The sequence below is a fragment of the Diadema antillarum genome, unplaced genomic scaffold, assembly GCF_040938485.1.
Source record: "Diadema antillarum isolate AM-2024a unplaced genomic scaffold, OU_Dant_1.0 scf00000111, whole genome shotgun sequence".
NCBI lineage: Eukaryota > Metazoa > Echinodermata > Echinoidea > Diadematoida > Diadematidae > Diadema > Diadema antillarum.
This window is the reverse complement of record NW_027271000.1, coordinates 1,903,976-1,927,500: the sequence shown is the minus strand read 5'-3', so window position 1 is coordinate 1,927,500 and position 23,525 is coordinate 1,903,976. Positions and strand designations below refer to the sequence as shown.

The following is a 23,525-nucleotide window of genomic DNA, read 5'->3' as shown; positions in this document are numbered from 1 at the left end:
ATTGTAGGACAAAACACAAATCTATTACAAACAAGTGAAAATCATAAAAAAACAGCCGATTGAACTCTTCTTTGTAAACATCACTAAAAATCAGCAACACATCAGCTTTAATAACATAGTATTGCAGAATTCAGAGTGAGTAGGCAAAGTGTAGAGAAAATAGCAACATACAAAAAGTATCCTACACACCGAAAAATAAGAAAAAGAAGACCTATTAGGTTTGTTTTAGCTGTTCTAGGAGCACATCAACTATGACAACATATAAAAATCTCAAAAAGTGATATGTTGCCGGAGATGCCTTGAATACCTTGTTGAAGTGACTTCCGAGCACAGACCATATCCTGGACCATTGCATCCTGACACGACCCATGTTGTAATATGAAATCTCAACAATCTTAGTGAGGCTAAACATCCGAGCTCCTGTGGGTGACTGTAGCTCCTCCATGGACACCTGGCACAGAGCTTCGGTGAAGTCAACTACACAGAGGAGTAAAGGGGTTCATTGTTAACATCATGTCACTTTAATACTACCAGTGTCCCGCTGTAATGTTCACTCTGGTTTTTGTTTCATGTTTGTAATGCTTATGACAGGGCTCGACACTAACGGTGGCCCGATGGCCCAGGGCCACCAAAAATGCACGTCGGGCCACCAAAATTTCAGAAATGAAGTATTTGGTGGCCTGATCGGGCCACCAAAAACGGTCGGATGTTTGCCTTTGGGCCACCGAAAATAAAAGTTAGTGTGGAGCCTTGCTTATGATATGTATCCTATATTCTTTACCTGGTTGAATGGATAATGATGATAATAGCAATAATAATGTCAATACATGTACTTGGGAGTACTGCCAATATGCAGCGCACTGTCATCAAGCCCTGCCATAGGTGTACTGTTGCCCTTTCCACTTGTCTATCTCACGTTTTTGTCCACATATGATGCCATGAACGCATTTTATCACTTAGTACTAACATTTCCTCGGTTCGAATTTGATGTAAAAAAAAGAGTTTACAGATTTTCAATTTGACTGATTTGAGTGTCTTAAAGTCATCACTGTGATGCATCTGGTCCCATGACATGCAAGGCAATCTTCAAAAAATATCTCTGGATTTCTTCCCCAACTCACATAATGAATACTCAATCAAAGCTGGTTGATTTCAAGAATGATACGTATGTCCAATGCATTACAGAAAAAAAAAGTCCTCATATTTTGCCCTAATGTTCTCATATTAACAGGGATATAAAAGTCTCTGGACTCTCTGAATACTGAAAGAATTTATAAGGCAGATATGCTTCCCGAATTTGATATTAGTTTCCACCCAACTTTGTGAATAATGTAAGAGGAATGCCCCCACTACCCATTTGCTGAGAAATGCATCATATACATATCAAATGCATGTAATACAAAATATGCACTGAAGCCTCCACATTAAATTATGCACTTCTCAGTCCCTCCTATTCCAATAAATGTTGGATTACAGCAGCCAAATATCCTCGCTTAAATATTGGTCTGATCTGTACATTGCACGAGTCATGCCTTTTTATGCTCTCAGGGCACCTGGGCTTAAACGACCCGTACACTACAGAATTACTCACCTATGGCATCCCCATCTAGCCGTGTAGAGCTGGTGAATATCCTATCAACGGCCACCACGAAGCGTTGTGTTGATGTCTTGTTCATAGCCTCCTGGAGACTGGCTATCTGCTTCTGATCTAAGTTAGCCATCCGAGATGGGACTAGGAAAACAAACATGATTCAAATCATAAATAAATGGTGTCCTGGAATATAGCATCACAGTTTTTGCCCCATAACATATACATTGTATACAGGATGGCAGCTGTTAATTGGAGAAATACTAGAAATTAGAGAAATTGGAGAAATACTGGAAAGTGGAAATTTTTGTGGTGTTGAAATTTTCACGCATTTCGCGCAACCAGACACTAGCGCAAAAATAAAAGCACGCGAACATTTTTGATCGCCATATGTTCCAGTAGTTGATGTCTTGATTCCACAGAATTAAAAACATATGAAACTCTTAGTCTTCTTACCAGGCTGAGCGCGAAAAATTAGTGGCACGAAAATATCCACTTTTACAGTATCACATGCCAAAATAGTCAGGTCATTTGATTGTTGACACCAACGTAAAGACAAGACATGTATTTATGCTTATTGCAAACCCTCTGCTGAAATTGACAATACACATGTACCTTCAACATTGCCATTTTTGTTGCCAACCAAAATGAAAGAATGCCTCGGCCACCCTGTGGGCAGAGGCATAAAAAAAGAAATGTCGTATAGGTCTTACTTGATAAGTACATCTTTAAGTGCCCTGTTTAATCAATGCCTCTTCTTTCATTTAAGCAGCAAAAATGTTGTGTTTCAGAAATGTTGTTTTGAGTTTGTCCCATTCAAGCCGTGTTCCTACAATAGGCTAAGGATCTATTTACACGGGTAGCTGTATATAAATACTTTATGTAGACAAGAAATCATAACATGGACAAAACAAGGAACTCACTATCTCCTGATTCTAGCATGTCATTCTGATGACCTGGACTTGACCCCGTTACCAAGGCATTGCTATGACCTCCTGACCCCGTAGAGGCAGAAGTGGATGACAAGAACTTAGTCTTCACCCCAGTCCCTATGAGTTGTGCTAATTCCAGTTGGGAGATACATTTCAGCATCTGGATAAAGGAGACAAATTCAGATAGTACTGGGATTGGTTTTCACATCAAATCATAGCCATAAGGAGTATTCATCTACTCTCAACTGTACTCGCTTCATGTTTTCTTCATTTAGGCCAAATTAAGGATACTAATCAAATGACACACAGAACACATGGCAACATTTATCAGAATTATACGCCTTGTAATGTTTCCATAAATAACTGCACTTAATCGAAGCTATGAGTGGTTAAATATACATTTATTTATACCAAGGCAAATAGAAAATTGATCTCTCCCGCTTTAAATTTTGATTCAAAATCAATTATCGTTTTGAATCTCTTTTTCCTTTTTTTAGTGAAAGGAGATTAATCAGAAGCACAAGTAAAATTAATTGCTAAAATGTGTTTATCTTTGTCAGCACTGAACCTTCACATGAATTGGACATTCTATTCCTGAGAGCTTGAGGGAGTACACTGTTGGCTGATATAGCTTCTCCTCCTCTCAAATAAACAATGTACATAAGATCCACAGAGATGTGCATACATTTTTTATTACAAACATTCACAATGTCTCACTTGATACAAACATTCCTGACAAAAGAGACAAAATTTGAGGTTGACTGAACTGAGATCATCTCGAACTGACCTCCAACCACGACTTGCCGAGGTAGTTCCCATCCGTGTGTGCCACCGTGATCAACGTCTTGATCGTCTCAATGTTCTTTGTCTTCATCTCAACAATAGAGGAGTTCGTGGTGAGGAGGGTGAAGCGAGACAGTGCCTGGACGTAGGCATTGCGCTCAATCTCCATGTGGAAGATACAAGAGATGCGAATGGCACAGCAGATACCATTGAGGCAGAGTTTGGCAATCTCAGGGTCATCACAGTCCTGCAGCCCAACGCTGAAGGCAGCTAAGAATGGTGTCCAAGCCAACTGTGTAAACATGATGCATATAAGACACTCAGATTGAGTTCATTACTGAGAATTCTTTGAAATGAAAAAAAAAGAAAAGAAAACAGATCCTGCCTGCTCGTATGCACAGGAACATTGAATGCTTCTGAAAATGTTTTCTGCCTCAGTCAAGGTATGGATCTAGTATATATCCCTATTAACATGACCCCAACATAAATCTTCCAACACGTCAATATCAAGCCTGCAATAGGGATAATTGTATTCATATTGAGTTCAGTATATCTGTCGTTATTAAATCAAGGCAAAATGTGGGATACTGACCTCAACCATTCACTACTAGCTTTTACATCTGATTCATTTTCAAAGAAACAAAGATCTGTGCACAACCTGAAAATAAAATCCTCCAGCAGCCTTGTTGCAAGATTACAAAATGATCCAGCAAGCTTGAAAAAGAAATAAAATTAAAATGTAAAAATTATACCTTCACCTGTACCTTCACCTGAAGGAGGCTAGGCATAAAATAATTTCATTTCTGCTTCTTCTTCTTCTTCTTCACTCATATTCTACATTGAGGTGGGGGTTGTTTTGAGTTTAATGAAGCAGGCTCTGTGTGAATAAACTTTTAAAAGATGTTTATGTTAAACTGATGAACATGTTAATCCTAAAGGGCCAATAAATCAAGAACCCCATGGAAGAACAGATCTATCGTGGAAATAGATCTGAAATGAACTATCAACCATCACACATTACATTATTTGCTTCATGACAAGTTATTTTTCATTAATTTCTGATAATATACAGTCAAACCTGCCTTAGCGGCCACCTGTCTATTGCGACCACCTGTCTATAGCAGCCACTGAAAAATTCCCCCGAGAGAAAAGCCCTGTTAAAGACCCTGTGTATAGCGGCCACCTGTCTAACACGGCCAGCGGCCACAAAATTTGTTTCCCGCGGTAGATTTTAACCTGTCTATAGCGGCCAAAAACCCAATGGAGCCATATCCGAGTCAATAATTCAGCGTGTTTTACTGCTTTGTAGCAGTGCGGGCAATGTTCAGTGATCACCACCGCTGCATTCATTCATGATAATGCACTAGTATTAAGCTTTCTCCACGACAATACACATACTGCTGTGCAACAATTTCACAAACACCGCCATGGTTAAATGCATGAAACATGCATGTAAGTGTACATACGTACACACATACATGTACATGTAAGGATACAACGATGATACATGAACATGTAATCAGTGCACACTAAGTTGGATTACCTGTCTATAGCAGCCACCCGTCTATAACGGCCATTTTTTCCGTCTCCCTTGGGTGGCCGCTATAGACAGGTTTGACTGTACTGTACCTTTATGGTATGCATTACGTCATGCTCAATACTATTTACTCTTTATATAGACAGACCAAAGGATCATTTTGTGTATGACATTACTGTGGTGTCCCACTTGTCGTCTGCAATGTGTGTCAGGCATTCACCTTATACGCAATGTATATGTATGGGACACCACAGTAATGGTGGATCATTCTGCCAAGTCAGATAGGTGCATATGATTTTACTGTTTCAAAAATGAACACAAACCAATAAATGAATATTATACATACAATATCAAAGGCAATCATCTTATTCTTATTGCTACAGGTGTGGTGGAGGATTAGCTTGGACTAACCTTAAACATGGGGCGGACATGTTCAAGGTGCGTGGCGCTGGTGAAGCTGGATGGGACGTGGCTGACGCTCTCCATCAAACTCTTAGCTGTGGATGAAATGGCTTCCATCTCCATGTTATAGAATAGCTTTCTCTGCTTCTCACTCGTCACAGCTACACAAACATGTATGGTGAGACCAAGAAAAATTATTGGTTGATGTTATAAATATGCATATAATTATATACAAAAATGTAATGAATATGCATATATGCAAAAATGTAACTTACTCTACTAATGAATTGGATTGAGGAGACTCACATGAATGAAAAGTTTAGGGAGTAACAGAGGTCACACATGTGGTGCAAAAAAAAAGTCAAGTTGGGTTTTTGAGTACTCCTAAATATTTGGTGGTATGTAGCCTTATCACTGCTTGGGTTTTACAGAGACGGTGCATGTGCTGTTGGCTTCCTTCATCTCCTCTTTGAGGTCACAGCATTAAGACTAACTTGAATAACATGATCACTGTTGGCATAAATTTAGAAGACAAAACTTGAGGAGATTTAAAAATGCTGAGAAGCAAACTTGTCAAGACCAGTTAGCCCAAAAGCACACACACACACACACAAAAATGGTGTACGTTCAACCCATTATCTTGCCGAAAGAGTCAAGTGAGACCCCGTTTACAGTGCGGGGCTGGGCCGAGCCGCGGCCGAGCCGCGGCCGAGCCCAGCCTCAATTGTGAGGCTGGGCCCCGCAATTTTGTCCGTTTACACTGCCGGGCTCGGCCGTGCTTTTGATTCAAACCTTTCAATATTCTGTCGTAGTGGCGCTCTGCTTGTAAACAAATGCAATTTGGCATTGTCTGGTTTTCAGACCCTTTGCCAAATGAATTCCGTGGCGACGAAGTCGCCATTCGGGCAAAGGCCTTTGCCGAAGGAAAAAATCCTTTGCAGGACAAAACCACCTTAAACTATACTAGTTTTCAACGTTGAAGGGGTTAATATCCTGAATAACGAAATAGTACAGGCAGAGGGTTTGGAAGCCAGACTAGAATTGGCCGCGCATTTGGCCCAGTTTGCGTTTACACTGAGAAAAGGCTGGGCTCGGCTGCGGCTCGGCCGCGGTCGAGACCACCTCCAGAGCGAGGCCAAATAAAGGCGAGGCCAATTTTGGCCTCGCATTTGGCCTTTTGCGCTTTTACACTGAAGCGGGGCTGGGCCGAGCCGCGGCCGAGCCTCGCACTGTAAACGGGGTCTAATTTCTCTCACTACACTGGTAAAGGCTAGTCTAAATCTACAAGATTAATTAAATGCAGACTACACGATTACTTACAAGGACTGGTAGCAACAAGCATGTAATAAATGACTTGCACAACCACACACAGTTCATTACTTCATACTATGAGATCAATTACCAGTCTAACCTGGTGTCAAAAGGTTGCATGTCAGGAATGTCAAATCATTACAACTTGGTATATCTTGAGCAAAACTGAAGCGATGCATCAAATGAAGAAAATATGAATATTGATGTTTTCACATAAAAGCTCAATGAATACTGCACAAACAACCTACTCATTAAGATATCATTAGGATGCCATACTAGGTAAACTACCCCATACTCTAAGCAGCAGTGACATTCTGAATATCAGTCTCATTTCACCTAAATTTTCACCTACGATCTGTTTTTAATATTTCATTACAGTTGAACCTCTCTTATCCGGTCTCCCTTTATCCGGATCTCTCTATTATACGGACGCAATCTCGCCGTGATTTTGTTTTTTAATATTAGTAATTACGGGAGGAAAGGGGGATTCCCAACTCCTTGAGAACTCCTACACAAACACACATGAATTACATATTACTTCCAACATGATTAACATACATTACATCAAATTTCCTTCAAAATTGCTTACCTTCAGACAATTTGTCACCCCCAAACATCCCCAAATGTAACAATGAAAAGGTTGCAGTATACACATTACTACATGTGGTAGTACAATGGGCTGCATCAGTACATGTGTATGTATATGTACATGTATAAAGTATTGAGTCTCCCGTATCCGGCCAAATCCCTTATCTGGATGAGCCCCGGTCCCGACTTGTCCGGATACGAGAGGTTCAACTGTACTTTCATTTAAAAATATTTTACATCACATTTTAAAAAGCATTATCCTCATGAACTCTTTCATAAGTACATATACCCATGAACCGACGTTATCACTGACATAGGCATGAAGATAAATGTTTGTTCCAAGTTAATGCAGCATACTAGTGTTCACCAACCTGATGTTTTTGGAGTTGGCTTTGCGGTGGGGGTCTGTTTCATCTTGATCTCATTGCCAGCTATCTCATCATAGATATCAGACAGGTACTCCATAGGTAGATCCTTGCTGTCATTGATACCACGATTCATTTTGATGTACTCCTCCTTCGACATCTTTTTCTTCACCTGAAAAGAAGAACATTACCATGGCAACAGCTTCCATTAGCATCTATCTTTAATTGTAGTACAGAAAGTGATGATGACTGTAATAATGATGAAGATGATAATGAAAATAAGAACAGAAAAATGTCCTCATCAAATCAATGACTAGAAATATCACTTAAGGTGATTAATACCCCTGCCCCGTGACGACAGTCTTACCCAAGGAATGATCTTTCCTTGATCTTCTGCCATTTAAATGCCGTTACCATGGTAACGCAGCTTCCAACACGTCCGAAAAATATGTCTTGCACATCTTCCCACCAAGACTATTGTGTGTGCCACATTTCATAAACTTTTGTCAAAAACTGAGGAAGTAGTTCAATCCACAAGATCTTTCCTTGATCTTCCACCATTAATATGCCGTTACCATGGCAACGCAGCTTCCGACACGTCCAAAAAATATGTCTTGCACATCTTCCCACCAAGACCAATGTGTGTGCCACATTTCATGAGCTTCAGTCGAATACAGAGGAAGTAGTTCAATCCGCAAGATCTTTCCTTGATCTTCTGCCATTTATATGCCGTTACCATGGCAACGCAGCTTCCGACACGTCCGAAAAATATGTCTTCCACATCTTCCCACCAAGATCAAGGTGTGTGCCACATTTCATAAGCTTTGGTCAAAAAACTGAGGAAGTAGTTAAATCCGCAAGATCTTTCCTTGATCTTCTGCCATTAATATGCCGTTACCATGGCAACGTACTTTCGGGTACTGTCAAAAAATGCGTCTTGCACATCTACAACCAAAGGCACACATCTGTACCAAGTTTCATGGAAATTGGGCGAAAACTGAGGAAGTAGTTTGCAACACAAAATTTTCCATCATTTTGGCTCATAATATGTGAGCTGTTACCATGGCAACATACTTTTTGTCACTGTCAAGAAATGTGTCATGCTGACCTATATCCTAAGACAAACATTCAATATGAATTCCATGAGAATTGGAAGAACACTGATGAAGCAGTTTTGCCATGAAGCATTTTGCCCTATATTTTACCAATAACATGCCGTTTCCATGGCAACGCACTTTTTGCCACTGCGGAAATATGTGTCTTGCACATTAACATATTCAGACGAACATCTGTACCTAATTTCATAAAAATTGATCAAAAACTGTGGGAGGAGTTCGCGACGCAAGATTTGTACCCATTTTTGCCCATAATATGCCGTTACCATGGCAACGTACTTTTGGGTACTGTCAAAAAATATGTCTTGCACATCTACAACCCAAGGCACACATCTGTGCCAAGTTTTATGGGAATCGGTTGAAAACTGAGGAAGTAGTTCGCGACGCAAGATTTGCAACGGACCGACCGCCCGACCGCCCGACCGCCCGACCGACCGCCCGACCGCCCGACCGACCGCCCGACCGCCCGACCGACCGCCCGACCGTCCGCTGATTCCTATATACCCCCTTCAAACTTCATTTGGCGGGGGTATAATAATAATAATATTGATAATAAAAAAATAGTGTAATCATCAAGACTCTAGTCATCAGCGCTACTCATATTCATAGCTGACAGAGTACTTGCAGAGTCTACCTCAGCTGACCCCTTTGAGCTGAAGAGGAATAACATTAAAAACAGATGGAATATCCTTAAAAATCAGATTTTTTGAGAAGAAAATCAGATCTTCCTGAAATCTTGGCACCAGGCAACAGGCAAGTGAAATGTTACCAATTCATCTACATTGATGAGAAAATTGTAAAAAGCATCTGCATATTTCCTGCCCAATTAGGCATGTTGTTACAGCATTTTTGTAGGGTTGAAGGAATTTGGTAGAACATCTTTCTATGTGATGAAGCCCTTTTCCGCAGTTATATATGCAGTACATACTGGCCTAATTTCATTTTTACTTGAAAGATTTTACTTGAAAGATGAAAAGTCATACTTTCAAGAGGCAATATCGTATCATTGTATTTCACTCTCTTTATCATACTACAATTAAGTAACTATAAAATCGCATCGGTTTGCATCTCTGTAAAAGGCATTCTACCTGATCAATTATCCATTTCAATTACACCATGTAGGACTGATTGAGACAAGATCAGACTACCAACCTGTGCATTATGCAGGTCTGTTGTCAAGAGAATGATAGAGTAGGCCAGTACGTAGGCTGCGTCTGCACTTGCAAAGATACCCTGAGTTGGATTGTCCTCAAAGTAACGTGATGCAAACTTCTCCATCATCCGATCAATTTTCTGTGCCTCTCCTGGCAAGCGGAACCCAGCCAAGAACATTCGCAGCGCCGACACGAAGTCAACTCGACGGAAGTCAAACTCATCCACGTAGGCGTACATGACTTCTTTGTTCAGACTGGGTGCAAACACAGACAACAATTATTTCCAAAATGCAACATGTCCAACTTCTGATTGCAACATAACTTTTACCTAGATTCTAACCAAAGATACTGTGGACTCCCGCTACAATGAAGTCCTTGGGACTGGCAGTTTTCTTTCGTCATATCAAAATTTTCCTATAATCAAACAACTAAGCAATAAAAAGCATAGAGCAGAAAATGTCGAGACCTAAATTTGTATTCTGTTGTAACCGGAATTTTGTTATAACCGCATTAATTATGAGGGGAGTCCACTGTAGTCATTTAAGCAGACAGAATGTTCTATTATACACACAACTTTTTTGTAGTTGTTCTCCATGAACTGAGGATGAATGTTCAATCTGTATCATAACTGAACAATTGAAAAAAAAAAAAGAACCAGTCTGGAATTTGAGCCTGTCACCTTCTTTTCAAAGGTACTGTCGTAAATCGTTTCACTCGATGTTTGACTGGTTCTGTCCTTAGCAAATGGTCTATTGTAATAAAGATTGAACATGTGATCTTTACAATAAATTTTCATCCTTTTCACTATAAGATGGAGGATAAACTCAAAACTACTTACAGATCTCTCTCCCCCATGAATTCTCCAATCACGGTCTGAGGAGAAAAGATAGAGAAATCAATTTATTTGACAAATGGTAGAGCCATAAGGTACTGTAATCAGTGTGTGTAGGAATACAGGCTGGGTGCTACTGACCTAAATAAAACACTCACGTATTTGTATTCATAAAAAATGAAGTCTTACTACTGCCCTTTTCTCACAAAGTCATTTAGAACAGATACACAGTGCTAAAGCGTAACCCAGGTATATTGATGGGACTAAAGAAGAGGACTGGGGTGATAAATTAGAGCAATTTGTGGGGCTAAGGCCAAATTCTACCTGTGAGAAAAGTAGTATCAACTTTAACTCACTGAAGAAGAGTCCAGAGTATTCACAGGCAAGCATCTATGGGAAATGCATGTTGTAGTAAAATTAGCCTGTCTTCACTGGGTTAAGTCCCATACCCTTCATATCGGAACAAAAAAAAATAACGACAACAAAGTAACACTGTGTTTGACTGCATATATAAAGACGCAAAATGTTAACACCATGAATGGATAACATTGCTCCAAAGGGCTTTATGGTAAAACGCTGATATAATTTGAAATAAAGTATTTGACATAAATACTGCACTGTGTGTGGTGCCCTGAAATACAGCGTAACTTGGGGGCTGAGGTATCACCAAACAGTAGAGAAAGACCTGAGCTGAGGTCTCACCTTGACTAATCGCTCATCTTTGTGGAAGAAACGAGCGATGTCTTCAGGCTTCTTGCCAAGTAGACCATGGTCCTGTAGAAACTGGATTCCTTTGATTGGCTTCTTCTTGTTAAATCTGAGAAAGAGAAAGCAAAGGATTAGTTCAACAACAAAGGCAGATGTACAGTAGTATACTGAAGGCTATACAGGAAAGATGGCTCATTGGTCAGACAGCAAGGCGACTCATTGGTCAGACAGCAATACAACTCATTGGTCAGACAGCAATACAACTCATTGGTCAGACAGCAAGATGACTTGGTGATCAGACAACAGGACTTGGTGGTCAGACGGCAAGATGAACCACTGGTCACACTGCAAGATGCCTCAGTGGTCACAAACCGAAAAGTCTTGATGGTCACATAGGCAACCTCACTATTGGAAGGTTTCTGGTCCAAGACCAAGGTGAAACACTAGAGATATCAGCTACAGCATGAACTATCTCTCATACATTTCTGCAGCATTCTAGGCAAACAACAGCCATCCTTTTGACATTTACTAGAATCACAGCAAAGGGGATTTCATGGATTCTCCTCACACACAACTGGACTTTAATATTTAAATGTAAATCTCTTCATTATTCACTTCTTCTTTTTTTTACATTTTCATCTGCAGACTTTAGCTTCCTCTGAGCCCATCACATCAAGGTAAATAACTCAACCACAATATCCAACCTTGAGTGTATCACTGGTATTTAATCTATTTTATAATGTTATTGGAGCAATAATATTTTGCATTGGTCAAGAGTACATTATAATACATAAAGATATATGGGCAATTAATTATCAATCATGCATAAACATTATATGAAACTTGATCCACATGGCAAACAGCCTTTCAGAAGGCAAGTCATGATACTCACATCTCAATGCCCTGTTCCATGATTTCTTTCTGCTGCTTGAGTGTTTCAAATTGTTCTGGGCTGTCAGCAGGCAGTGTTTGGCTGGAGCTGAGGTTGACAGCGGGTAAAGACCCTGAGTGTGTAGAGTTGAGTGAATTCTGGCTTCCAGAGCTGGTCATTGTCCCCTTGCCACTGTCTGCATCCGTCTGGTCGAACCCTACAGCTTTCTCTTGACCTGTGGGAAGTACATAGACCAAAACCTCACAGAGTGTGACATGATGTGGGGATCCCTGCTCGATTAATGCCCCTGGGAGTTTCAAAAAAGAATCCCATTTTTTTTTTTGCCCATTTTTTTCACTAATACATCACAAATCTGCCAGAACAAAAGAAGGGGTTGACATTTTCCAAATCTGCAGATCATTACAAAATACTTTTTTTTCTCAGTTAAACTACGAAAAGACATAGAGCAGATCACAGTCATTAAAAGAATTTCTGCTATATTTTTTTTAAAATCTGTTATTAACTTGACAAATTATAAGATGCAAGAAACAAGACAAAACAAAAACAGCCCAATATACAGTGAGAGGGATAAAGGTAGTCAGTATGGGCTGTGTGATCGGGCCCTTTACAAATTAGGCTACATCTAATACATTACAGTATCTACAACTCAAGCTACATCAAATATTACAGGAGCATGTATTGATCAATTCGACCTTAAAACTCTTGGATAATGATATACGATTAGTAAAATAAAATAAAAAGAATAATATAATAACAAGTTATATCAAGCCCGACAAGAAAACTTTTAGGGAGGACCTAGGCCATGGTCATCACTTAAGCTACTGTAAATGCATCTAATAAAAGTATTCACAAATGTAGATTTTAGGTCTCAGTGATGATGTACATGAATCTCGTATACACTGTGGGTTGAAACTTAACTGGGTTGTATCCTTATACCTGGGATGAACCTTACTCAAGTTGAATCCAACTGGGATAGAATCTTACCTAGGTTGAATTTAACCTAGGTTCAATCTTACCAAGGTTGAACCTTACCTAGGTTGGTCTGCAGGTTGGGGTTGACGTAGAGATCTTTACTCCACTCCACCATACATTTTAGGATGGAGACGAGACAGTCAAGACCTTTGACTCGCATCCTTTTCTCCTGCTGAGGTGTAGCACCAAGCTCCATGGCGTGTCGACCCTGGGCAATCTTAGAGAGGTCATTGACCAGACGTTCAAAGATGTTGGCACTGGATAGGTCACAGTCGTAGTTCAGGTAAATGTCCACCACACATTGGGCATCTAGTGAATATCATAACACAGAACAGTGTACTGAATATTCTTAACATATATCTGTATAGTCCTGACAACACTGAAAAATGTAGAAACAAACACCAATATGGGCTTTATTAATCAGTTTGACATAAACAACTTACTCTGCTTCAAGATGGACATGAACAAACTGTCTCTCTTTATCTCAACTTTAGAACTCAAGAAAAACAAAATCCATTTACGTCTAGCAAGAACAGACTTCTCTGATTTGTCTTGCTTTCATTCAATTCTGTTTTTATTGTTGAATACAAATGAGGAAAAGAATCAATCTGTAATGATACACCAATGTGTATAAATCAGGCTGCTTCGTAAACCTTTGCATTATGAAAGAACACCTGTGTATTAAAGAAGATGCAATGTATACATGTAGACCCAAGGTAATCAGTGAGCCTGCTACACTCTGTATATGCACTAACCTGCACATATCCTGGTCAAAGCTTGGACAACCATCCACTTCTGTTCAAAGCTACTTGTTGGAGTCTCAAGAATGTTCAGAAAGATTTCCTTGAAGAACACCTGAAATAAAACCATCCACACACACATAAGTATCTATTCATGGTTTCTTTTACTGTAAAAGTGGAAATTTTCACGCATTGAAGGTGTATTAAAGACATCTTTTAAAGTAGACATACCATTGTACATGGCAGTGCTCTGCACAGGGCAAGCTTGATCTTTTGATACTTACTGAAGACACTTGTCTCAGCTTAATGAAATCTTTTAGATAATACGAACAAACCTCAAAAATTGTTTCATACATTTCACTTTTATGAATATCATTCTACATTGACCTCCATACTCATGACCGTATGTTCTAAATTACATGACATTACTATGGAAAATAGAACCTATGAACTCTTAATGCTAGTGTGAAGCCTATTGAGTTGCCATGGCTACATATAAGGAAGTGAGGACAGCCTCGTCATACCTCAATCTGCATCTTGAGATGTGTCTTGAAGAGACTGAGAAGTGTGAGGAAGATGGCTAGGGAGCATTCAAAGACCTCTGGTACCGATGAGACACCATTCTTAGACAGCGCTACACACAGGTACTGTTTGATGGCTGTGATAAACATTTCATTGGTCCTGAAGACAGTCCCAGCGTTCTGAAGGACTGACAGAAGGAGCTGCAGTGATAGGATCTTGGAACGCAGCTCATGTGACCTGAGTGAAAGAAAGTGGATATTACACAGAAGTCATGCCCATTGTATCATCACTCTTCCTTTTACTACTTAATGCTGACTTATAACATTCAGAACAAAGTCATTTATGGCATGCAGATAACAAGAATGAGGATAATTCATGAATTGAGAGTGAAAACAATCAAAGACATTGACAAACTTACAAAAACTTGAACAAAGTCGAATAAAATATATCTACAGACACTTTAATGTACTGTTGTTGTTAACCTGCTGAGGACTAGCTGACATTGCTATAAAATAAAGGTGTCCTATAGATACCTGCCTGAGTATACTTAGGACTATATTATAGTCTTCAACAGGTTAAAAGTTCACCTTGGATCAGGCTGTCCATCGGGGAGTGGCTTCATAGAGAGTTTGCATAACGACCTAAAGACGAGGAACGCATCTTTCTGGAGGATGTGGGAGAAAGGCTCTGTCTCATCTCCAAGCTCATCATCACCAATAGAGGGCACACTGGGGGTGGATGCAGGGCTGGGTGTCCTAATGGAGCCAACGGACAGGCTTGCTGAGAGATTGGTGGTCACTGAATCTGGTGTCTTGACTGCATCTCCTGAAGGAAATGTTTGGTTTAAAAAACAGGAGATACTCTGTTATCATTCTGTGCAAAGGATCGCTGATTATTACAATTTTATTATCAGTATGCATAATCTACCCCAATAGAGAAAAGAGTTTTTTTGAGGATAGTTTTAGAGTGTTCCGAGAAAGAGTCTCTTCACCAACCATGATATACAGCAACTGTTTTAAATACTGTATGTCCCCCCCCCCCCCCCCCCCCCCCCCCCGGCCACAAAAAAAACTAGAAATATCACTTAAGGTGATTAATACCCCCGCCCCGTGACGACAGTCTTACCCAAGGAATGATCTTTCCTTGATCTTCTGCCATTTAAATGCCATTACCATGGCAACGCAGCTTCCGACACGTCCGAAAAATATGTCTTGCACATCTTCCCACCAAGACTATTGTGTGTGCCACATTTCATAAGCTTTTGTCAAAAACTGAGGAAGTAGTTCAATCCACAAGATCTTTCCTTGATCTTCCGCCATTAACATGCCGTTACCATGGCAACGCAGCTTCCGACACATCCAAAAAATATGTCTGCACATCTTCCCACCAAGACCAATGTGTGTGCCACATTTCATGAGCTTCAGTCAAATAGAGGAAGTAGTTCAATCCGCAAGATCTTTCCTTGATCTTCTGCCATTTATATGCCGTTACCATGGCAACACAGCTTCCGACACGTCCGAAAAATTTGTCTTCCACATCTTCCCACCAAGATCAAGGTGTGTGCCACATTTCATAAGCTTTGGTCAAAAAACTGAGGAAGTAGTTAAATCCGCAAGATCTTTCCTTGATCTTCTGCCATTAATATGCCGTTACCATGGCAACTTACTTTCGGGTACTGTCAAAAAATGCGTCTTGCACATCTACAACCAAAGGCACACATCTGTACCAAGTTTCATGGAAATTGGGCAAAAACTGAGGAAGTACTTTGCAACATCTGTACCAAGTTTCATGGAAATTGGGCAAAAACTGAGGAAGTAGTTTGCAACACAAAATTTTCCATCATTTTGGCTCATAATATGTGAGCTGTTACCATGGCAATATACTTTTTGTCACTGTCAAGAAATGTGTCATGCTGACCTATATCCTAAGAAAAACATTCAATATGAATTCCATGAGAATTGGAAGAACACTGATGAAGCAGTTTTGCCATGAAGCATTTTGCCCTATATTTTACCAATAACATGCCGTTACCATGGCAACGCACTTTTTGCCACTGCGGAAATATGTGTCTTGCACATTAACATATTCAGATGAACATCTGTACCTAATTTCATAAAAATTGATCAAAAACTGTGGGAGGAGTTCGCGACGCAAGATTTGTACCCATTTTTGCCCATAATATGCCGTTACCATGGCAACGTACTTTTGGGTACTGTCAAAAAATACGTCTTGCACATCTACAACCCAAGGCACACATCTGTGCCAAGTTTTATGGGAAACGGTTGAAAACTGAGGAAGTAGTTCGCGACGCAAGATTTGCAACGGACCGACCGCCCGACCGCCCGACCGACCGCCTGACCGTCCGCTGATTCCTATATACCCCCTTCAAACTTCGTTTGGCGGGGGTATAAAAAAAAAAAAATACAACAGGCCCCTCCACAATGATAACTTTAAAAATAGAGTATCAATCCAGATACAATTTCAGGGTATGAAATTACAACTTATTACCCACATCTTACAGAAAACCCTATCTGACTTGCTTCAGTGGTCAAAAAGAAATTAGGAATTTTGTAGAACATGTCAGGAATCCCTTCCCTCCAAGTCCTGTCCATTGTGTTCACACATCGTGCAGTTCTCACAGCATCCAAGTGCTATCCTTGGAAAAATCAGACCCATGACATGCTTCACAACAATCCACATTTCTCTGTGACCACTAACCAAATCGAATGGGGTTTTCGGCAAATTATAGGTAAGATGTTATATACTTTAAGACCCTGAAGTAGCATTTATACAGGTTAATCATATTGGAAGTTATCATATCAATGCAAAAATCTGATTGTAATTTTTTTGGGGGGGGCATACTGTACATCAAAGACAAAGCTAGCCATTCCCAAAAGGTAGGCACAGAAGTCACTTCTGGCATGACCAGAATAGTGGTATGGCAAGTTTGTTTGTTTGTTTTGTTTGTTTGCTTGTTTGTTTGTTTGTTTGTTCATTTTCCATCTGAGAAGATGGCTGGATATCCCATATCCAGCTTTGCTAAGATGGTCTTCTATGGGGTCCAGTTAGATGTGAGGTTAGACCACTTCATGGTAATCGTAAGACACTTTCCCTGAACAGTGTTGGTACTCCAAGCTACCTCTTAGGATCAGATCAAGGTTAGTGGAGCTAAGGGGAATTGCTTAAGCACACACATGATCTGAAGATAGCTTGGAAGCTGGAAAGTTACATTAATCTCTTGAAATCTTTGTTGTGTTTCAAGTGGTTCATTTTCTTGTACCTTTATATTGTTTGTTTGTTGTTTTTTGCTTTCTTTTAGAACCACCATGGTACTTGCAAATGAGTTCCCCTTTATTAAATGATTTATTTCGTCTCAAGAGGATCTGAAAGCCAAGAAGGGGGGAGGGGATCAAAGGACTGTGTCAACTTGGAGACTTAAAATAAAGTTCTTATAACTTACTCTCCACAGAACTAAGGATGTCATCCATAATATCTCGTACAATACTCTCAACCTCCTCTCCATTCTCCGTTGGCATGGTGATGGTTGGAGTCTCACGTTTATCTAGTCAAGGAACAAGGATAATATCATGCTGGGATAAGTACAGGGTAAGCATAAATTGGAAATATTAATATCACAAAAGGCGAGTTTTAGTCAGCAGAACATGACACATAAATTAAGCAGCAATTCTTTTATTACTAACATCAAACAAACAATAAGTGCCTGCAGTTCATACAACTGATATTCTCTTCGTTATAATAATATTTGTTCTAAAAATCATGTTGAAGCAATGGATAGGCCGGCTTGTGTAACACATGCAACTGCACAAGGGCTTCATTTATAAAATTAATTACCCCATGTAATGTTTGGGTAACATACTACAAGCTCTGTTCTTCTCTAACTCAGTCTTGAATTAGGCCTCCAACCCCCTTAGGGGTGGAGGCTTGAAGGATTACCTGGTGTGGTGTCTACAGCATCTACTTCCAGGTCTAGACCTTCTGGCGTACCATTGGTCAGTTTTTCTGGCTCCCTGGCTGCTGAGTCAACATCGTCTTCCTTGACCTCACTTTGACCTATGTTATCACAACAGTAAGAAAGATGGACAAGACTGACCATATATATATATAACAAAGGTACTAAGACCCCGTTTACAGTGCTAGGCTCGGCCGCGGCTTGGCCGTGGCCGAGCCCGTCTTCATTTCAGTGTAAACGCGCAAAAGGCCAAATGCGGGGCCAAAATTGGCCGCGCATTTGGCCACACTCTGGAGGTGGTCTCCAGCCGCAGCCGAGCCCGGCCTTTTCTCAGTGTAAACGCAAACTGGGCCAAATGCGCGGCCAATTTTAGTCTGGCTTCCCGTACTATTTCGTTATTCAGGATATTAACCCCCTCAACGTCGAAAACTAGTATAGTTTAAGGTGGTTTTGTCCTGCAAAGGATTTTGTCCTGCAAAGGATTTTTCCTTCCCCAAAGGCCTTCCCCCGAACGGCGACTTCGTCGCCACAGATTCCAGTTGGCAAAGGGTGTGAAAAACAGACTATACCAAATTGCGTTTGTTTACAAGCAGAGCGCCACTACGACAAAATATTGAAAGGTTTGAATTAAAAGCGCAGCCGAGCCCGGCAGTGTAAACGGACAAAATTGCGGGGCTTGGCCCCGCAATTGAGGCTGGGCTCGGCCGCGGCTCGGCCCAGTCCCACACTGTAAACGGGGTCTATAAAGGTGCATTTCATGAAATCATCACATTGACTTTGACAGTTAGGCTATGGTAGAATTTAATCAAAACTAGATTTAAAATGATTTAAGTATAAAAAGTAACAGGCTTTTGACATTTCTCATATCTTCAAAAATCAGTGATGAAAATTGTTTGTAAACCTTAAATCTACGCCAAAACTGAGTTGATAAATGCAACCAAAGAGAAATATAACAGCTGTAGTGATACATACCTTCAGTTTTAGCAAGCTCTTCTGCCTTCAGTTTGGCTTCATATATCTGAGGGAACATCATAAGAGGATTTAATCAACACTTTACAAGAGAGATACTACTGGATAAATACCAGAAAATGGAAAACTTGGTCAAAAGTTTTCCAACTCAATTAGCCTGTGAGGAAGTGGTAGAAAAATTCAACAACCAATTGGATTAAACATCACCTACATAATATCACTCTTAATTACAGAAACCCCCTTAAAAAGAATCACACTTCTATTCAGAATTAAACAGTATCAGTGATAACATTTTGAACAATTCTTCGTAAAGTCAAAGTTTACAATCAAAGTACTGACGATTTTCTATCAAACATTGTGGGTCACTGTAGAATTCGAAAAATTGGCATCTTTTCTGACTGCACTTGGCACATCACTCTTATAAGGGCAAATATGTGACTAGTTCATCACTACAAGACCTGGGGTTTCTGTTTTTTAAGTGGAATAGTATCCACTGCCCAAATGCATGTAAATCTAATGTACCTGATGGCATGGGCTATAAGAAGAAATCATTTGACACATGGTGGGGAAAAGTGATATCCCAAGTAAATAAGCTATTCATCATACAAACATAAACATGTCCTCATTTCATTTTAACATGTGCGTCTGCATATTTTTTTTTCCACAATCATTTCATCACACACAGCTGAAAACAGACTATGATAAGATACACTGTATAATCACTTTGTCATAAACTAATTTCCCCTCTTCCTGGATTTATACCCAATTCCTGTAAATGATAATGGCAGGTTGGGTTCTTCCTCAAATCAAAAACACTTTGCAGCAAGCAATGAGCCAAATTATTGTATTCCTTATGCACCCTGCATCCTTCAGAAATTTCATCTTGTGAAAAAAAAGTCATGAAAATATGAAGTGATCTGAGGCAACTAGGAATCTTCAAATACTTGTACAGGTGTAAGACTCAAGGAACTAAGTTGTGATGCAACATCTTCATTCTTTCACACTCTCAACCACAGCTTCCAGACTGAGCCAGATCATTTTCCACAGATATACCATATGCATTACAATCATGATATCTTTCCAATCAAAAAAGGAACCAAAATGGGGCAGAACAATATTTCTACAAGAGTTTGGGTGGACATGTGTAGTGTTAATACTCTTCAATTGAATAACCAAAATGTGGAAATACAATGTAGTTACAGCTGCCTTTTTTAATAGTATGGCCTACTTACTGCTTGCTGCTCCATGCGAGAAAAGATGACATTGAGCATCTGGGTGAGTGTAGCCTTAGCTGTGGTCTGGTTGATCAGGTTCTTGCTGGCAAGGTAGATGTTATAACATGTCCGAACGACTTGAAGGAGACTACCCTCATGGACCTCACATGTTGGTGAGGTCACTGCTGTCAGGAGAGCCTAGGTAGGAGTTTAAAGGGAAATAACAATCAGTGAGAATCCTATTTTCATCAAACTATCCTTATTATAAGAAAGGTATTGTAAAATATGTATGTTCAGTTCTTCTACCCAAAGGTATAATGAACAAGGCATACTGTACAGTGGAAATAACGTGACCCTTAAATAAAGCATTTGTGTGTTTGTTAATTTGCTTTAATTATGTTGACACTTGCGCAAACAAGAGGCAGCATAACTCTGATGACAACAATATGTAGAAGGGTCTGTTCAGTGTAAGGGGGATACTGTATCCAGGGATGTCACCCTTGTAACATCACTGTAGCATTCTGAGGGTTGAAATGACATTTTTTTTTTTTTGGTGCAAAAATAGTATTTTTACCTTTCCTGCAATTGTATGCATATTAGCACAATTTGAGAAGAAGAACATTTTCCATACAACATGCTGTATTTTTTGGCAATAAACAATACTCAATACAGCAAAAAAGTAAAAGTTGCCATCTCTGGGTATCCATGGCGATGACCCACCTTGATAATCTGAAGCTGTACACCCTCATCGGTCTGTGTGCCAATGAAGCAGCCACACATTGTCTCAATGATGCGATCAATCAGCTTCTTGCCTGGAGTCGTGTTGTCAGGCCCCTCCCCCGTCAGGTGGCCATATGCTATCAGTTTCTATGGCAACAGGGTCACAGAGGAATAGGAATGATATTACTACGTTAACACTATGGCTATTGAGATCACACACCTATTAGGGTGTACCAACCATTTGCAGCAAAGGAGTTTACAAAGGGATGCAAACTTCATGCAAGTTCGGATCATACTAGTGTAGATAAATAAATAAAGACTATTCAAACTGATTGCATATTGACAACCATAACTCAATTTTCAATGACTCCCATGAAGACGTTTCCTCACTGTTACGAAACTGCTTGTTAAATTCTGTTTCAACTCTTTAACATCTCTAAGCAGGCAGCATCACCTTAATAACAAAGCCTGGATCTCTGTAGATAAAATGGAAAACAGTCCAGTACAGTTTGCATGTAACCAGAAATCCCCAGCAAATACAGAATTAATACAAATAATTATAATTATCAGTTGAAAGAATATACGTAAATAAACAAAACATGGTGCACTCCTATTTTGTCAAGGTAAACACTGCAGGACTCAGACTTGATAATCAAATTACAGACATAACTTTTGTTTCTTAAAAAGAAAATACAAAGCAAACCTACGGAACATTCAGTGTTACATATTTGTGCCAATTCTTTAACCTAAATTGCTTCAGAATGCATACTGCAGACTACGTAGAAGTCTGGAGAATAAACACAGGGTATTTCTATTAAAAGAGATCACAAAAACTTCACAATGAACCTCTAGGGGTATTACATGAAAATAAACACACTACCCGATAATCATTTTAATTTCATCTCGTTTAATTCCCAGTAGCGAATGGTAATGCAAGAAAGCTACTCCCCCATTTACACTGCAAACCGTTTAAAAGAGTCCCACAATAACACAGATTGTTCTACAAAAGTATAAGTGATAAAACTGGCAAATATTTTTTCATTGTTAATACTTTAGAATTGTCAGCTTCAGCTCAGTCATGAGTAGACTTTTTTTTTCTGACACTTCTCCCCAGATTTCAACTCAGGGAGGATATATTGTATTTTAGAGTGCAGCAAACAAGAAATACACAATAAATGTACAGATGTACAGTAGGCTTTATACATGTACAATCTACATGTACAAACTCTCTCTCTCTCTCTGTATATCATTGGCTCTACTGTATTAAAAAAAAATCTCCTTATATTAAAGTAACCTACAGGCATGTGTCAGAGGTTTCATATCTACTTTCATAAGTACAATTTTCTACTACTTTCATTAGTATAATCTAGACAACACTTTACGTATCATTCTCTTCTCGCCACAAAAAACAGGGCCATGGAATGATAGATATATGCCGAGCTTTCAGTGTGATTTTGAGACCCTTCTTTTTTGGCATTCCACTTCATACATTGTAAGGAATTGAATAATTTCAGAACTTGTAACATCCTGCTGCCTGTTTGACTAAGAGAAGAGCATTCAGTTGACCCTGACTTCCATACAGTGGAATAAATAGTAACAGGGGCTGAGTAGGAGACTAACCTGGAGACAGTCGAGGGCAGTGTTGACGATGCGGGCTGACTTTGACTGGCATGCTAGCTCAAAGGGCAAGAAGTATTTGTCTGCAGCGATAGAATTGACCTGTCCCTTGGGGAGAGGGAGGGCAGAAGATGTTTTCTCTGGGGAGGATTCCGTGCTAGGGGGGATGGAAAGAGATGGTAGAAGGGCAAGAGAGACAATTCGTTAGCACTTTAATAGAGCATTAGTACTGAGAGAACTTGGTAATGAGAAGAATGGTAAATATGATGAAGCTAGAATTAACACACGTCATCAATATCAATAGAAATATCATACTCATCACTGAGTTTACTATCATCTCCACCACCACCACCACCACCACCATCTTCACCATCACCATCGTCATCACCATCATCATCATCATCATCAACACCATCATCATCAATATCCCTGATCCCAATGGGGTTAAAAACTTACATCATACAAAATAGGTCAAGTGCTTCGGTACTGAAATATCCTACAAAGCACTTGAATACCATGATACAGTCTCTTGACAGATCCTGCGACACACACCAAACTAATTTGCAGCTACGTGTAGGACCACAGCCAAACTGA

General features: G+C 39.8%; 1 protein-coding gene across 1 annotated transcript in view; it reads right to left on the bottom strand.

Moving 5' to 3' along the window:
• LOC139719537 (brefeldin A-inhibited guanine nucleotide-exchange protein 1-like) overlaps window positions 1-23,525 on the bottom strand; it is a 57,036-nt gene that overhangs the window by 17,575 nt on the left and 15,936 nt on the right. Inside the window, exons 3-22 of the mRNA XM_071630950.1 lie at window positions 22,935-23,088; window positions 21,315-21,461; window positions 20,613-20,792; window positions 19,384-19,429; window positions 18,396-18,512; window positions 17,902-18,003; window positions 15,029-15,266; window positions 14,444-14,678; window positions 13,935-14,034; window positions 13,240-13,488; window positions 12,208-12,421; window positions 11,310-11,424; window positions 10,614-10,648; window positions 9,774-10,029; window positions 7,513-7,678; window positions 5,252-5,403; window positions 3,308-3,595; window positions 2,512-2,680; window positions 1,592-1,732; window positions 308-477 (exon numbers count right to left, since the gene is read on the bottom strand). Coding sequence (XP_071487051.1) covers window positions 308-477; window positions 1,592-1,732; window positions 2,512-2,680; window positions 3,308-3,595; window positions 5,252-5,403; window positions 7,513-7,678; window positions 9,774-10,029; window positions 10,614-10,648; window positions 11,310-11,424; window positions 12,208-12,421; window positions 13,240-13,488; window positions 13,935-14,034; window positions 14,444-14,678; window positions 15,029-15,266; window positions 17,902-18,003; window positions 18,396-18,512; window positions 19,384-19,429; window positions 20,613-20,792; window positions 21,315-21,461; window positions 22,935-23,088 — 3,274 coding nt within the window. The remainder of the gene's footprint in view (window positions 1-307; window positions 478-1,591; window positions 1,733-2,511; window positions 2,681-3,307; window positions 3,596-5,251; window positions 5,404-7,512; window positions 7,679-9,773; window positions 10,030-10,613; window positions 10,649-11,309; window positions 11,425-12,207; window positions 12,422-13,239; window positions 13,489-13,934; window positions 14,035-14,443; window positions 14,679-15,028; window positions 15,267-17,901; window positions 18,004-18,395; window positions 18,513-19,383; window positions 19,430-20,612; window positions 20,793-21,314; window positions 21,462-22,934; window positions 23,089-23,525) is intronic.